The sequence below is a fragment of the Macaca nemestrina genome, chromosome X (genome assembly GCF_043159975.1).
Source record: "Macaca nemestrina isolate mMacNem1 chromosome X, mMacNem.hap1, whole genome shotgun sequence".
Taxonomy (NCBI): Eukaryota; Metazoa; Chordata; class Mammalia; order Primates; family Cercopithecidae; genus Macaca; species Macaca nemestrina.
The window spans coordinates 135973835-135988643 of NC_092145.1; the positions used below are offsets into that span (position 1 = coordinate 135973835).

Genomic DNA, 14809 nt, shown 5'->3' on the forward strand with positions numbered 1-14809 from the left:
GTTTGCCAGGCTGGTTTCGAACTCCTGACCTCAGGTGATCTGCCCGCCTCAGTCTCCCAAAGTGCTGGGATTACAGGCCTGAGCCACCACACCTGGCCTCCTTAGTGTCATTTGACATGGCCTCTCATCGGGCATTTTAGTAGACTAGGTGTTTAAAATGATTGCTTTTGGAGATATTGAAAGTTTTTACATAGCCAGCTTCCTGGGACACATACACAAATAGGATTTCTTACTCTTGATGCAAACAAAATAGAGATTCTTTTTTTCTTTTTGAGAGCCAAATAGTTTCTTTTTGAGAGCCAAATCCATGTATGAATAAAGTCTCTCATCATCTCTCCTTCATCACAGTGGTTCTGAACTTTTTTTTGTTCTAAACTTTTAAAAGCCCTGATGCTAAACCCAAGGACAATTATTAGATCAGTATCTTTAGGGAGCAGGAATCAGCCCTCAGTATTTTTGAAAGCCCCTAAGGTGATTCTAATGCACAACCAAGGTTGAGAACATTCCGGAGTAGAGCAAAGAGGATAAGAGTCTTTGTTAAGAGATTAACTTAGACTTCCTGCTATGGTTTGAATGTGCCCCCCAAAGTTTATGTGTTAGAAACTTAATCCCCAGTGCAACAGTATCTAATAACAGGTGATTAGGTCATGAGGGCTCTGACCTCATGAGTGGATTAAAGTCATTAACACAAGAGAGGTTTGGTTACCACAAGGGTGGATTTGTTATAAAAGCAAGTTCAATTCCCTCTTGCTTGCTTACTCTTGCCTTCTCTTGCCCTTCTGCTTTCTGCCATGGGATGATGGAACACAAAGGCCCTCACCAGATGCTGGCACCATGCTCTTGGACTTCCCAGCTTCCAGAACTATAAGCCAAATACATTTCTATTCATTATAAATTACCCACTCTGTGGTAGTCTGTTATAGCAGCATAAAACAGACTAAGACACCCCTAAAGTGTTAGACACTCTTTTGTCAAGAATAGGATATTTGTATACTTGTGGGCTTTTGGAAAGATCATTTCTCACCAGCACCACCTGTTATTCACAGATTTACACATCGCCCACAGAGAAGAAAACCTGGTGAGGCCACTTCTGCTTGTATTGCAGAGGAAGAACCCATCTGATGCCACTTTTAGGAAGATTTATTAGAGGATGTGGAGACATTATCTTCAATGTGTGTTTTGTGATGACATCCTGCACTGGCACTTACTGAATGAGTCAAATATGATATTTATAGGGCCTTAATAAAAGCTTTTATCTAGCTAGGTTGTATTATTAAATGTCAAACGAACTAAATGAAAAGCTTTCAACATGAAGGCATCCAAAGAGAGCAGAATGAGAAAAGCATAAAAAATGTTGAGATACCGAGGCGGCATGCATTGAGTGGGGGCTTTGAGGTCCCACAGTCCTAAATGTGAAACTCAGTTCTGACACTGACCAGCTCTGTGACCTTGGGCAAATTATTTAATGTCTCTACGCCCCAGTTGTTATCTGCAAACTGGACATAATGCCTGTTTCTGATACAGAGAAGGATGTCATAAATTACTAAGTATTAAAATTGCAGACAATGTTAGCAATTTTCTGCAATTGAATGACATTTTGTTAGCCTAATTTCCAGAATATCTGGAGATGAGATACCAGGCCTAGCTCATGCTAAGGAGGATGTGATAGGAAGAATAAGGGCCTCCCAAAGATGTCTACATTGTAATTTCCAGAACCTGTGAATATGTTACCTTGTAAGGGAAAAGAGACTTTATAGACGTGATTAAGTTAAGGGTCTTGAGATGGGAGAGATTATCCTGGATTATCCAAAGGAACTCAATGGAATTACAAGAGTCTTTTGAAGTGAAAGAGGAAGGCAGGAGACTCAGAGAATATGTGACCAGTGAAGCAGAGGCTGGAGTGATGCAATTGCTGTCTTTGAAGATAGAAGAAAGCAGGCCAGGAGCCAAGGAATGCATGCAGCTTCTAGAAGCTAAAAAAAAAAAAAAAAAAAAGAAAGGCAAAGAAACAATTTCCCCTAGAGCCTCCAGAAGAAATGCAGTCCTGCAGGTATATTGATTTTAGCCCACTGAGACCCATTTCAGACTTCTGACCCTGGTCCAGAACTTTAAGATAATATATTTGTGTTGTTTTAAGCCACCAAATTTCTGGTACATTGTTACAGCAGCCATAGAAAACACACAGAAGCACAGAAGATTAAACTGAATCTCTCTTTGAGCATTCAAAGACTCTGAGTGCAGATTTTGCAAGAATCTGCACTTTGGAGTGCAGGTTCACTTTGGAGACCATGTCATTCAAAATCTAATAGTATAAAGTCCAAGGATTGTAATCATAGTTTACTTGCAAATGAATGTATCCCTCCTGGCATCAGACGGTCCTGATGACTCACTTGTCAATCAAGCTCATATGTATCATATGCAGAAGGCCCCCCGGCACAATGCTCAGGACCCTGCAGTACTCGCTGTAGTACTGGGAAACTGCCTGGTAGGACAGCAAGGAGGAAATCTGGTTATGGTACACCAATAATCAAGAAAGACCACTCTTTAGGGGTATACAAAGAAGTGTACGTATGGTCAACCATGCTGGAGAATAATTTGATAACTGTGTCAAAAAACCATGTATCAAAAACTTTAAAAACATAAATACTCTGATTCAGCAATTCTACTTTAAGAAAATTCATCCTAGAAGGAAAAAAATTGGATTAATACGCACATCATTCACCTGCTTAAAAAAATCCATTCCTGGTTCCTATAATTGCTTATAGAATAACACTTGGGGAGACTGAAGGGAGACAGCAGTACATCCACTTATGTTGGCTAATTAAGACTGGCAGATGTTCATACTGGGCGTAGCTTGGTGTAGACTTGAACCTGGCTAGATTATTAACCTTGAAGGTCTCTGAGCCACCTTTGCTACATTTGCTCTTTTTCACTAAAATGACTGAAACAGTGATTGTGACTAAGAGTTTCAATGTTAAGTCAGTGCCTGGCCTTATACATTTATCGTAAACTATCATCCAATTTTGTGGGTTAAATAAATTACAACTTTATATATGTGTGCAACTGAGCCCTTAAGTGTTGAAAATTACCTATGGTCTTACTCATCCACTGACATTCAGATAATATATTTGGCATGCAAAAGTTGTGAATCCAAATTATGCTCAAATACAAGTGGGGAATATTTATCCATCTTTTTTTCTGATGTATTATCTGTTTCAATTGCATGTCTGGACTCAAACCCCATAAAGAAGGGACCAAAATTTACATGGCACTCTTGAGTATGATGGCGGCTGTATTTGGAGTTTTGATTAAACTGCGCTACATGTGTGATTATTACTTGTAAACAGATGATTAGATATTAATTAGACAATAAGTGATTGTAAAGCACTTAGAAAATAAAAGTGTTTATAAATACCACCAAGTAATAGCAACAATCATTCTTTACTGACTACACAGCTGCTAATGTCAATAAGAATGATTTATTCCAGCTAAGGGCAACTTTAATTTATGCAAAAAACTCACCATCATATTTGTTTTGCTACAGCAAAACAAAATATATCATATATACAACTGATTTTATCATCATTTAAATAAATACATCTTGTTTTGATTTTAAAAATCTCTCTTTTAAGACCTTCTTACACACAGGTGCAATGACTGGTGTCCTTGAGTGCTAAGAATATTGGAGCTGGGTCTGGCGCAGTGGCTCACACCTGTAATACCAGAGTTTTGGAAGGCTGAGGTGGGGGGGGATCACTTGAGGTCAGGAGTTCGAGACCCGTCTCTACTAAAAATACAAAAATTAGCTGGGTGCGGTGCCACACGCCTGTAATCCCAGCTACGTGGGAGGCTGAGGCAGGAGAACTGCTTAAACCGGAAGGCAGAGGTTGCAGTGAGCCGAGATCATGCCACTGCACTCCAGCCTGGGAGACAGAGCAAGACTCCGTCTCAAAAAAAAAAAAAAAAAAAAAAAAAGGAAAAAGAAAAAAAAGAATATTGGAGCTCCTTACTGTTCATCTCTCCAACCAGTTACAAATATATATGCAAGACGTAAAATGACATTTTGTTAGCCGTATTTTCATGTATGCAATAGGTTTGTCATGTTGGGTCTGTGCAGTTTCTCCCTAGCTCCTTAAAACTGCGCTTACATTCAAATTTTGGTCACATTGATGAGTGAAGGTCAATTCTTTTTTGGTTATTATAGAAGTTAGAAAAAGAAGAAAATAAATTTTAATAATAAAACACAACACTTTCTTTCTATCTTCTTGATTACTTCGTACCCTCCCCAAAAATAGATTTTGAAGCCCTGACTATTTTCATGTCTCACCACTTTTTTTTTTTTCCCCAATGGGCTTTTTTGTTTTGGAGATGGAGTTTCACTCTTGTTGCCCAGGCTGGAGGGCAATGACGCGATCTTGGCTTACTGTAGCCTCCGCCTCCCGGGTTCAAGCAATTCTCCTGCCTCAGCGTCCCGAGTAGCTGGGATTACAGGCACCCGCCACCATGTCCGGCTACTTTTTTTTTTGTATTTTTAGTAGAGACAGGATTTCGCCATGTTGGGCAGGCTTGTCTGGAACTCCTGGCCTCAGGTGATCCACCTGCCTTGGCCTCCCCCTAATGGCCTTTATAGGTCATAAGCCTGTATCAGCTATGCTCTTGACCCACTGGTAAGCCTGGCAATGCAACTGTGTTTTGTTTTGTTTTGTTTTTGACACAGGGTCTCACTCCGTCACCCAGGCTGGAGTGCAATGGCACAATCTTGGCTCACTGCAACCTCTGCCTCCCAGGTTCAAGTGATTCTCCTGCCTCAGCCTCCTGAGTAGCCACCTGGGATTACAGGTATCCGCCACCACACCCGGCTAATTTTTGTATTTTTAGTGGAGACAGGATTTCACCATGTTGACGAGGCTGGTTTTGAACTCCTGACCTCAGGTGATCCGCCCACCTCGACCTCCCAAATTGTTGGGATTACAGGCGTGAGCCACTGCACTTGGCCGCAACTGTGTTTATTTTTCTTGTCGTTAGTAAATTCAAGCATCTAAAATGAGTCCAGATCCACAGTTGCACAAATATGAAATGAACTGAATGAATAAAAGTGAAGAATGCTTCATGTTCATGAATTCAATAGAAAAGGGGTTAAGGGGTTATATTAGATGATGAGAGCTGCATCAGTTAGCTCAGCAGGCTTGTTAATAAAGCAAATCTAACTACTGTGTATCACACAATGAGGCAGTGTAGTTTGGTGGAAAAGAGTGTTGAACTTTGATTCAAGAGACCTGGATTCAAGTGATACTTCTACCACTTCCGCTTACTATGTGACCGTGGTCAAATCACTTAACTGCTCTGAATTTGTTCATTCATTTGAAATTTTTCAGTATTAAAGCATGTCAGTCTCAGAGTGCTATTATAAGTCAATGTGTAAAAGCACCAAGGGAGGGGTGAAACACTTTCTTCTGAAAAATGTTTTCACTACTATAATTTTCCTGGAATGGGTGGAAAGGATTTATGTATGGATTTCATTACTTAGTATGGTACAGTCTTTTCCTAGACTATTAGGCCCAGACCTTAAGCCATATGTGGATTAAGGTGGGGAAGTGGCTCAAAACAGAGACATAAAGGTAGTAAAATTCCATAGGAGGTAATACCGCTTTCTGGGAAATCTGAAATTCTTCTGTCATCTCTACCCTGTGTTTTCCATCTCTCTTCCTCCCTTCCTTCTTCATGATACATTTCTTTCTTTCTCTCTCTCTCTCTTTTTTTTTTTTTTTTTTTGAGACAGGGTCTTACTCTGTTGCCCAGGTTAGAGTGCACTGGTGCAATCTCAGCTCACTGCAACCTCTGCCTACCAGATTCAAGCAAACCTGCCTCAGCCCCCAGAGCAGCTGGGACTACAGGTACATGCCGCCATGCCTGGCTCATGTTTCTGTATTTTTAATAGAGACCAGGTTTTGCCATGTTACCCAGTCTAGTCTCGAACTCCTGGATAGCTGAACAGCTGGATAGCTCCAGCTATCCACCTGCCTCGGCCTCCCGAAGCGCTAGGATTACAGGTGTGAGTCACGCCACCCGACCATAAATTTCTTGTTTGGTAAATCTGAGGCAGTGAGAAGAAAATGAATAAAAAAGGAAACGTGGGCTGCACGTGGTGGCTCATGCCTGTAATCTCAGCACTTTGGGAGGCCGAGGCAGGAGGATCACAAGTTCAGGAGTTTGAGACCAGCCTGGCCTATATGGTGAAACCCCCGTCTCTACTAATAATACAAAAAAATTAGCTGGGCGTGGTGGCGCATGCCTGTAATCCCAGCTACTTGGGAGGCTGCGGCAGGAGAATTGCTTGAACCCGGGAGGCAGAGGTTTTAGTGAGCCGAGATTGCACCACACTGCACTCCAGCCTGGGCGACAGAGTGAGACTTTGTCTAAAAAAAAAAAAAAAAAAAGAAAGAAAGAAAAAGACAGAAAGAAACATGGAAGAAATAGTAGAGTCAGGCCTGGCCATGGTGGCTCATTCCTATAATCCCAGCACTTTGGGAGGCTGAGGCGGGCAGATCATTTGAGGTCAAGAGTTTGAGACCAGCCTGGCCAATATGGTAACATGGTGAAACCCCGTTTCTACTAAAAATACAAAAAAACTGTCCGGGCGTGGTGGCATGTGCCTGCAATCCCAGCTACTCGGGAGGCTGAGGCAGGAGAATCGCTTGAACCCGGGAGACAGAAGTTGCAGTAAGCCAACATGATCACACTCTACACTCCAGCCTGGGTGACAGAGTGAGGCTCTGTCTCAAAAGCAAACAAACAAAACAAAACAAAAAACAACTTTATGGTGGGCACCCCTTAATGGTATCTTGAGACCTTTTGAGATGCCCCAGAAGCCGGCTCTGCAAGAAAGATTCAAGTTCAAGTAGTTTATTTGGGAGACAATCTATCCCAGGAAATACTCACAGGAGCATGGGTAAGTGAAACAAGGAAAGGAAGGCAGTTGATAAAGGGTGCCCTGTGGCAAGTGGAACTTAATCCCACTGGAGGACTCTGGGAGTTAGTATAGAACATGCAATTCAGAGTTATTTCACTTGAGGGCTGAGGGAACTATACTTTGACTTCTATCAGTCATTGGTTGAAAGCTCTTAGGGATATGGGCTGTTAATTTTCTGGCCCTTTAGTTCTGACTCAGTGGTGGTGTTGGGAGGGCAGGGCTTTCTAAAGGCCAGATAAAGCCCCCAGGCAGAGAGATGCAGGTGCTGGCAGTTGACAGTGGGTCAGGTGTTGACCATGGTAACATCATAGTCATTATGGTAAGGCCTGAGGGGATTTCGGCAGGGTTCAGACAGTCTGCTCGAAAGAGATTATTTTATTAGGTTGGTGCCAAAGTAATTGTGGTTTTGTCATTATTTTCAGTGGCAAGAAGTGCATTTACTTTTGCACCAACCTGATAGTTCTTCTTTGCATATCTTTGAAAATAATGTGTTTTTTTCTTTTTTCTTTTTTTTCTTTTTTTGAGATGGAGTCTCCTCTGTCGTTCAGGCTGGAGTGCAGTGGTGCAATGTCAGCTTACTGACACCTCTGCCTCCTGGGTTCAAGCGATTCTCCTGCCTCAGTCTCCCTAGTAGCTGGGATTACAGGCATGTGCCACCACGCCCGGCTAATTTTCTGTATTTTTAATAGAGATGGGGTTTCATCATGTTGGCCAGGCTGGTCTTGAACTCCTGACCTCAAGTGATCTGCCCGCCTCAGCCTCCCAAAGTGCTGGGATTACAGGCATGAGCCACTGTGCCCGGCCAAAAATAATGTTTTCAACAATTTGATGATGTTTATGTGAGGACTGCTTATAGGAAGGTAGATGTCATTTGTAGGTGTCTTCCAAGCTGAAGTTAAGGTCTCTATGGCTTGGCTTCCTCATCTGCAAAGTGGGGTAACTATACCTATCTGATTGGATGTTGTCGGGGCTACAGGTAGGCTATGATAAGCATTAGGTTGGTGCAAAAATAATTGCGGTTTTTGTCATTTTATTTATTTATTTATTTATTTTTTTGAGACGGAGTTTTGCTCTTGTCACCCAGGCTGGAGTGCAACGGTGTGGTCTCTGCTCACTGCAAACTCCGCCTCCTGGGTTCAAGTGATTCTCCCGCCTCAGCCTCCCTGGTAGCTGGGATTACAGGCGCCCACCAACACGCCTGGCTAATTTTTGTATTTTTACTAGAGAAGGGGTTTCGTTATGTTGGCCAAGCTGGTCTTGAACTCCTGACCTCAGGTGATCCGCCCGCCTCGGCCTCCCAAAATATTGAGATTATAGGCATGAGCCACCATGCGTGGCCTGTCATTACTTTTAATGGTAAAAACTGCAATTACTTTTGCACCAACCTAATACCTAGCATAGTGCTAAAGACATAAGAGGTACTCAATAAACAGTAGAAATAATCATGATAGTTCTTGTTAGGGACAGCACTGATCTGACAAGTTCTCACAGAAGGCATACCCTTCTTGTTGAGGTCACGGGACTCAGAAGCCCTGTCCCTAAACATTCTCTGGGACTTTTCTGAACAGCCAGCCTGCAACACATTTCCTCTACCTCTGCCATCTGGAGATAGGACTTTAGGACTTTGCTCCAGCTTTGTTCCTCAGTTTCAGCTTTCTTGTTTCCTCTCACTGAGGTCTGTGCATCTTTCTATTTGCTCATGACCTAACCACGACTGTCTCACCTCAACCCTAATACCCAGCTCTTGATGTCTTTGGGGAGGAGAGTAATGTTCATTGTTTTTTTCTAATTATAAGACTAATATAGGGTTGGTGCAGTGCCTCATGCCTGTAATCTCAGCACTTTGGGAGGCCAAGGCAGGCAGATCGCTTGAGCTCAGGAGTTCAAGACTAGCCTGGGCAACATGGCGAAACACCGTCTCTACAAAAAATTAGCCAGGCGTGGTTGCATATCCTGTAGTCCCAGCTACCAGGAAGACTGAGGTGGGAGGATCACCTGAGCCTGTGAGGTCGAGGCTGCTGTGATCATGCCACTGCACTTCAGCCTGAGCGACAGAGTGAGACCCTGTCTCAAAAAAATACATATATATATGTTCACTTTTGAACATATATATATGTTTTGAGATGGTGTCTCGCTCTGTCGCCCAGGCTGGAGTGCAATGGCGTGATCTCCGCTCACTGCAACCTCTGCCTTCCAGGTTCAAGCAATTCTCCTGCCTCAGCCTCCTGAGTAGCTGGGACTACAGGCGCCCGCCACCACGCCCAGCTAATTTTTATATTTTTAATAGAGACAGGGTTTCACCATGTTGGCCAGGATGGTCTTGATCTCTTGACCTCATGATCCACCCACCTCGCCCTCCCAAAGTGCTGGGATTACAGGCGTGAGCCACCACACCCGGCCTTGAATATTTGTTATAGGCAGAAATTTTTTTTAAAAGTAAAACAAAAATCTTCCATAACCCCACAGTTTAAAAATTTCACTTTTAGCATCTTGATATATTTCCTTGCAATGCTTTTTTCTGTGCATGTACATATCACATAATTGGGCTCATGTTTTTGGAATCACATTTTGCAGCCTGCTTTTCTAACATATAATGCTAACATGTGCCCATAACATTAGAATTTCTTCAAAAACATGACTCTTAGTGAGTGTACAATACTATATTATATGGACTTATTTTAACAATTCCAACTATTGCTGTAAGTTGTATCTTTTTTGCCTTTTATAAATAATTCTGCATTAAGCATCTTTGTACATAATTATTTGTGTGCTTCTCTATTTCTTTTGGGATAAATTACCAAGTGGAATCCCTAGGTCAAAGGGTATGAATATTCTAAATGCTGTTAGCATATACTGACAAATATCCTCTATGGAATTTCTAATGAAGTTAACACATGCATAGATTTTGTGCAATCATTACCATAATCAAGATACATAACGATTCTTGGCCGACCACGGTGGCTCACGTCTGTAATCCTAGCACTTTGGGAGGCCGAGGCAGGTGAATCACTTGAGGCCAGAAGTTCCAGATCAGCCTGGGTGACACAGTGAAACCCTGTCTCTACCAAAAATACAGAAAGATTAGACAGGAGTGGTGGCACACACCTGTGGTCCCAGATACTTGGGAGGCTCAGTGAGAGGATCGCTTGAGCCTGGGAGGCAGAGGTTGCAGTGAGCTGAGATTGCACCACTGCATTCCAGCCTGGGCAACAGAGTAAGATCCTGTCTCAAAAAAAAAAAAAAAAAAAAAAGCTACATAATAATTCCATTACCCCAATAAACTCTCTCCTGCTATCCCTTCATAGTCATCCCCTTCATAACCCTTATGGAATATTTAGCTCTGTAGTGTGGAATTAACTGATCATTCTTAGCTAATTGTCTTGATAGCATTACAATGCCCCCAAGTTAAAATAACCCATTCAAGTATTACGAAGAAGTATTTCTGAGTCAGGTTGCAGCAGCTACCAGGACTGGTCTCCGAAGTGGGTGGATCTGATAAGGACTCCTCTCAGAATGGTGCCTGACAGAGTCTATTTCTGCCGTTAAGACTGCAAGACATGCTGAGATTCAATCACAGGACTGTGGAGAGAGGAGCAGGAAGAAGCCAGGACTAGGCTGGAGTAGGACTAGTGGGAATGGAATTAGTTATAGAGCTTACCCTCAGGGCAGTTAGAAGTCTAAATTGCAAAGTTCAAGGACTTGGGATGAGTAAGTTGTCAGGTGTGACTTGGACTTAGCACAAAGTGGCACTGAAAGCTAAGGATTTGATGTGGGTAACACAATGAAGATATCCTAGGCAGAGGCAGTATCTTGGTTCAATGGGACAGAGGAAGATTAGGAGGAGAGGAAGGTGAGGAAGGGAGACAGAAAATATTGGGAGTCTAAAGGAATGGTCTAGGCTCTTGGACAAGAGTTCACAAGGACCCAGCTAGACATCAGAACTCTGTGAAATGGGCAGGTGAACAGGTGAACCTCTCATTCTGGAGAGAGAATTAGGTGACTAATTAGGAACCAAGGGGTAGCTCAGTGGCCCAGAATACAGTGGTGGTTAGGTGCTTTCCAATGTGAACAGTGACTCTAAGGTAGTGGTTTATAAACTTTAGCATAGGTCAGAATGCCTCCCAAACCAGGAGGTTTTGATTCAGTAGGTCTGGGGTGGGGATCCAGAATTTCTGACAAGTAACCAGGGCTGCTGCCACTACTTCTCAGAGAAGCACACTTTGAGAGCCACTGCTCAAAGGCAAAAATACATATATTGAGTTTAGAATAAACATGTCATTTGCACGTCACCCAGTACATGTAGGAAAAGGTCTCCTAAATGTAATACAGGGCTTGAATCTTCCAGGTGATGAGCTGGTAGAGCTAAACCTGCTGCTGGAAGTGTTTTGTGCTTCCAGGAGGACAAATAGGGTAGGAAGCAACTGGCCCCTTTTAGATAACCCAAGCGTCAGTGGAATTCTCACATCACTGGAGTTCTGTCCTGTATAGGTCATAATACTCTTAAGTGATGTTATTCTGACTTAAAGGGCCAGCATCTAAAACTGTCAAATTGTAATTCTCTGCTACAGAATCCATTTTCTTCTTCTTTTAGGGCTAGCCCTCTTTGCTTATTGAGGAGTAATAAAAATAATGTCCCCTTATATTAGCATAGCACGTTCCAATTCAAAAAGTGCAATGACATAATATCTCTTTTGATCTCCTTTCTGTGATGGAGGCAAGCCGGGTATTTGTATCCCAACCTTTGGGCTACTGATTCTCAAAGTATAGTTCCCAGACCTGCAGCATTAAGAACACCCAGAAACTCTCTAGAAAAGCAAATACTGACCCCACCCCAGACTTACTGAATCAGGTCTGGGGTCTGACAGGGGGCCAATAATTCGCATTTCTAACAAGTTCCCTGGTGATGCTGATGTTTGTGCTGCTGGTCCCAGACCACACTTGGATGAAAACCACTGCTATAGATAAAAATGAAAGATGTAGAAGCCCAGGGACTTGTCCTAAGAGGACTCCTGCCTAGATCCTTTTCTTACTACACCTGCTGCATCCCTGGTCCCTACGCACCCGCCCCCACCTCCAGCCCCTGCCCTTCGAAAAAAAAAATCCTTCAAATCCCAGCTGCATTATTTTAGAATTTTGTGAATGTGAATACCTGTAAAATGAGGAAAACAATAGGATCTACCTCTTTGGGTTCTTACAAAGATTAAACAAGAAGTAGGTAAAGTACTTAGCACCGTGCTTGTGCTTAATAAATGCCAGCGATCATCATGATTTTTTATTAATATTGAAAGTGACAATTCACAATGAATACCTTGGTAAGTTCTTTGGGTGTGTGTCTTCAGAATGCTCCTCTTAAAATGTGAATGTCCCTAGATAATGTAGACATTAAAGCATCTGATCGTTAACATTCCATCTCTGATTGCCATGAGCATTTGGCTGAGGGCAGGATACTTAGGAAATGGGATCCACGACAAGTACGTAGGGGCCAAGAGATAATAGAGCAGTGCATGGAACAGTGTATTGAAAGGCATACAACAGCAAGACTTCTTGAGGAAACTTTGAATAGCTGGGGACGGGGAAGAGTGGCTGACAGAGGAAGCAACTGGGAAGGGCAGCCAGGAGTAGGAGGCAGACTGTTAAAGACAATCTACCTCCTTCAAAGTTCCCCTTAGGGCAGCCCCAGGGGAGGGCTCCAGGGCTACACCAGGCCACAAGGGGATCTGCCAGGGTTCGCGTTGCATGAAGTCCAGGGGGTGAACACTCAGGTGCCCATAGTGAATGCCCGGAGGGGCCCCCCACTGGCAATTGGCACAATGAATTTGGGCCCAAAAGTGGCTTTGTCTTCAGAGTGACTCCTGTTTGGCAAATATCCTGACTATGGCACATCATGCACTAGCTCATCCCAGGGACACGGTCCTTTATTAGTGGAGGTCTGCTATGTTGTTTCTCAAGGCGCCCTAGGCCCCTCAGGAAGCGGTTTTATGTTATCTGGGTGGCGCAGCCCGGGTCCTGTGCCCAGAGAGGACGGAGACCTTTGCAACTGAATTAAACAGAAGAAACAAAAGCAGTAAGTTCGGGCCCGTGGGTACGGCGGGCCAGCCAATGGGGCCCGGCCGCTCCCCGGCGGAGTGGTACTATGATGACAGTAGCCAACCAGCGCGCTCTATGCAAATGAGCTACTGTATCCCGCACCAGCCGCTTCAGTGTCGTCTGGTTGTTATAGTGATAAACTGAGGCCTTGCCTCTTGGCTTCTGACAGAGAGAGAGAGAAAGGGGCGGGGTGGGGGGGTAACCTCTTTACTTCCCCCAGGGAAGACAGAAAGAAGGGGAGAAGAAGCGGGGGATGGGTGGAGGGTGGCGGGGAGAAAAATACGTGACAAAGAAAACATTCTCTGCCTGGGAGGAGACTCTCTGAGGGTGTAGAGCTAGAGGGAGCATTCACTGGCCATGCCAGTAGTTACCACTGATGCTGAGTCAGAAACAGGTATCCCAAAATCCCTTTCCAATGAGCCTCCCTCAGAAACCATGGAGGAAATAGAGCACACATGCCCACAGCCTCGACTGGTAAGTAAAGACAAAGGATGGAAATGTATGCGTGGCTATGGCATAAAAGAGTTCCTTATGCGCCCGCAGCCAGCGAGGAAAACGATGCCTAGAGGATTTTCATGTAAATGAGAAGAGCGCTACCGCCTAATCCTTCTCAGCTGTTTATACTTAGCTTCTATACCGGGCGCTGCTCTCAGTTTACAAAGCGTTATTGTATTGGCTGGGTAGGAAACGGGCTGCTTGGGATATGCTGTGTTTTTGTGCTTCGGGAGGAGGGGAGGGCCTTTTTCCTTTTAGGTGTGTTCTTGTCTGAAGGTAAAAAAATCCTACAGTGCAATTTTAAAATGGTATTCTCTTCACCAAGCTCGGGACGAGTCCCTTGTTAAGTTTTAAATTCTAGCTAAGGAATGATTCGTTCCTCAACTGATTTTGGTGCCTAATGCCAATTTGGGGGAAAAAAATGGAAACGACATGGAAGCAAAACTTCCCCATCCGTTTGAAAATGTTCAAAATAAATAAATAAATACATAGGAGTCCCTCAATGATTTACTTAGAAATAATACGCATTTAAAATGAATTGTAAAACATTTCCAGAGTGTGCTGTGAGGGTTTCTCTTCAGGTAGTGGAAACCTGGGGACACTACATTTATTTAGAAAGGGGCTGCATGCCTTTAAGAATGAAAGTGTGGAAACGGGGTACTGAGAGCGTCCTTCCGCCTCCGTAACTGCACCGTAACTGCTCTCCCAAATTTGGTCGTTTCTCTACCACTGGTCATGATCTTTTAGGTAGATGTGAAACTTCGTTCCCAACCACCGCAGCATGTGTCCTCAAGGAATCAAACACACGCATGGGTGGTGGGTTTTCTGTGGTCCGAAGTCTTGTGGAACTTGGGGAGACCTCTCTTTGAGCCCCCCAATCCAAAAGACACACTAAAGCTATCCTTACCTTTAGCGATTTCCCTCAAGTTAAAAGGTGGAATATTTTGATTGGCTGTGGAGTTTGACCCTGGGAAGAGTTTTTTAAAAAAGGATTTTGTGATGTAGAATTTTCTCTGAACCTGCAAAATTAGGGCTCACAGTTGAGAAGGCCAACCCATCATAAAACTGTTATTTCTTAATACGAGTTAATAAGGGTTCAAAGGAGGCTTAGAACAACTTCCTAAAAAGCACAAATACAGAGGAAGTTATATTAGAGCCCTGTGGGCTTTTTTTCCCCTATGCTTCTATTTTAAAAAATATTTTCTCTTAGGACAGTTTAATAGTAACTGTGCCCTAACACTTTAGCCACTTACTGAA

The 14809-nt window shown here is 43.4% G+C and overlaps 1 protein-coding gene across 4 annotated transcripts in view; it reads left to right on the plus strand.

The window, feature by feature from the left end:
• The window catches only part of LOC105478244 (phosphate cytidylyltransferase 1B, choline), a 114592-nt gene that overhangs the window by 12570 nt on the left and 87213 nt on the right, over positions 1-14809 (plus strand). For 2 of the 4 annotated variants that reach the window (XM_011735377.3, XM_011735378.3), the window contains exon 1: positions 13280-13531. The exons of 1 other annotated variant lie outside the window; for it this stretch is intronic. In XM_011735377.3, coding sequence (XP_011733679.1) covers positions 13415-13531 — 117 coding nt within the window. In that variant the 5' untranslated portion in view covers positions 13280-13414. Of the gene's footprint in view, positions 1-13279; positions 13532-14809 lie in introns of those variants that run through there. One more of the 4 variants, XM_011735380.3, reaches the window with a different exon arrangement.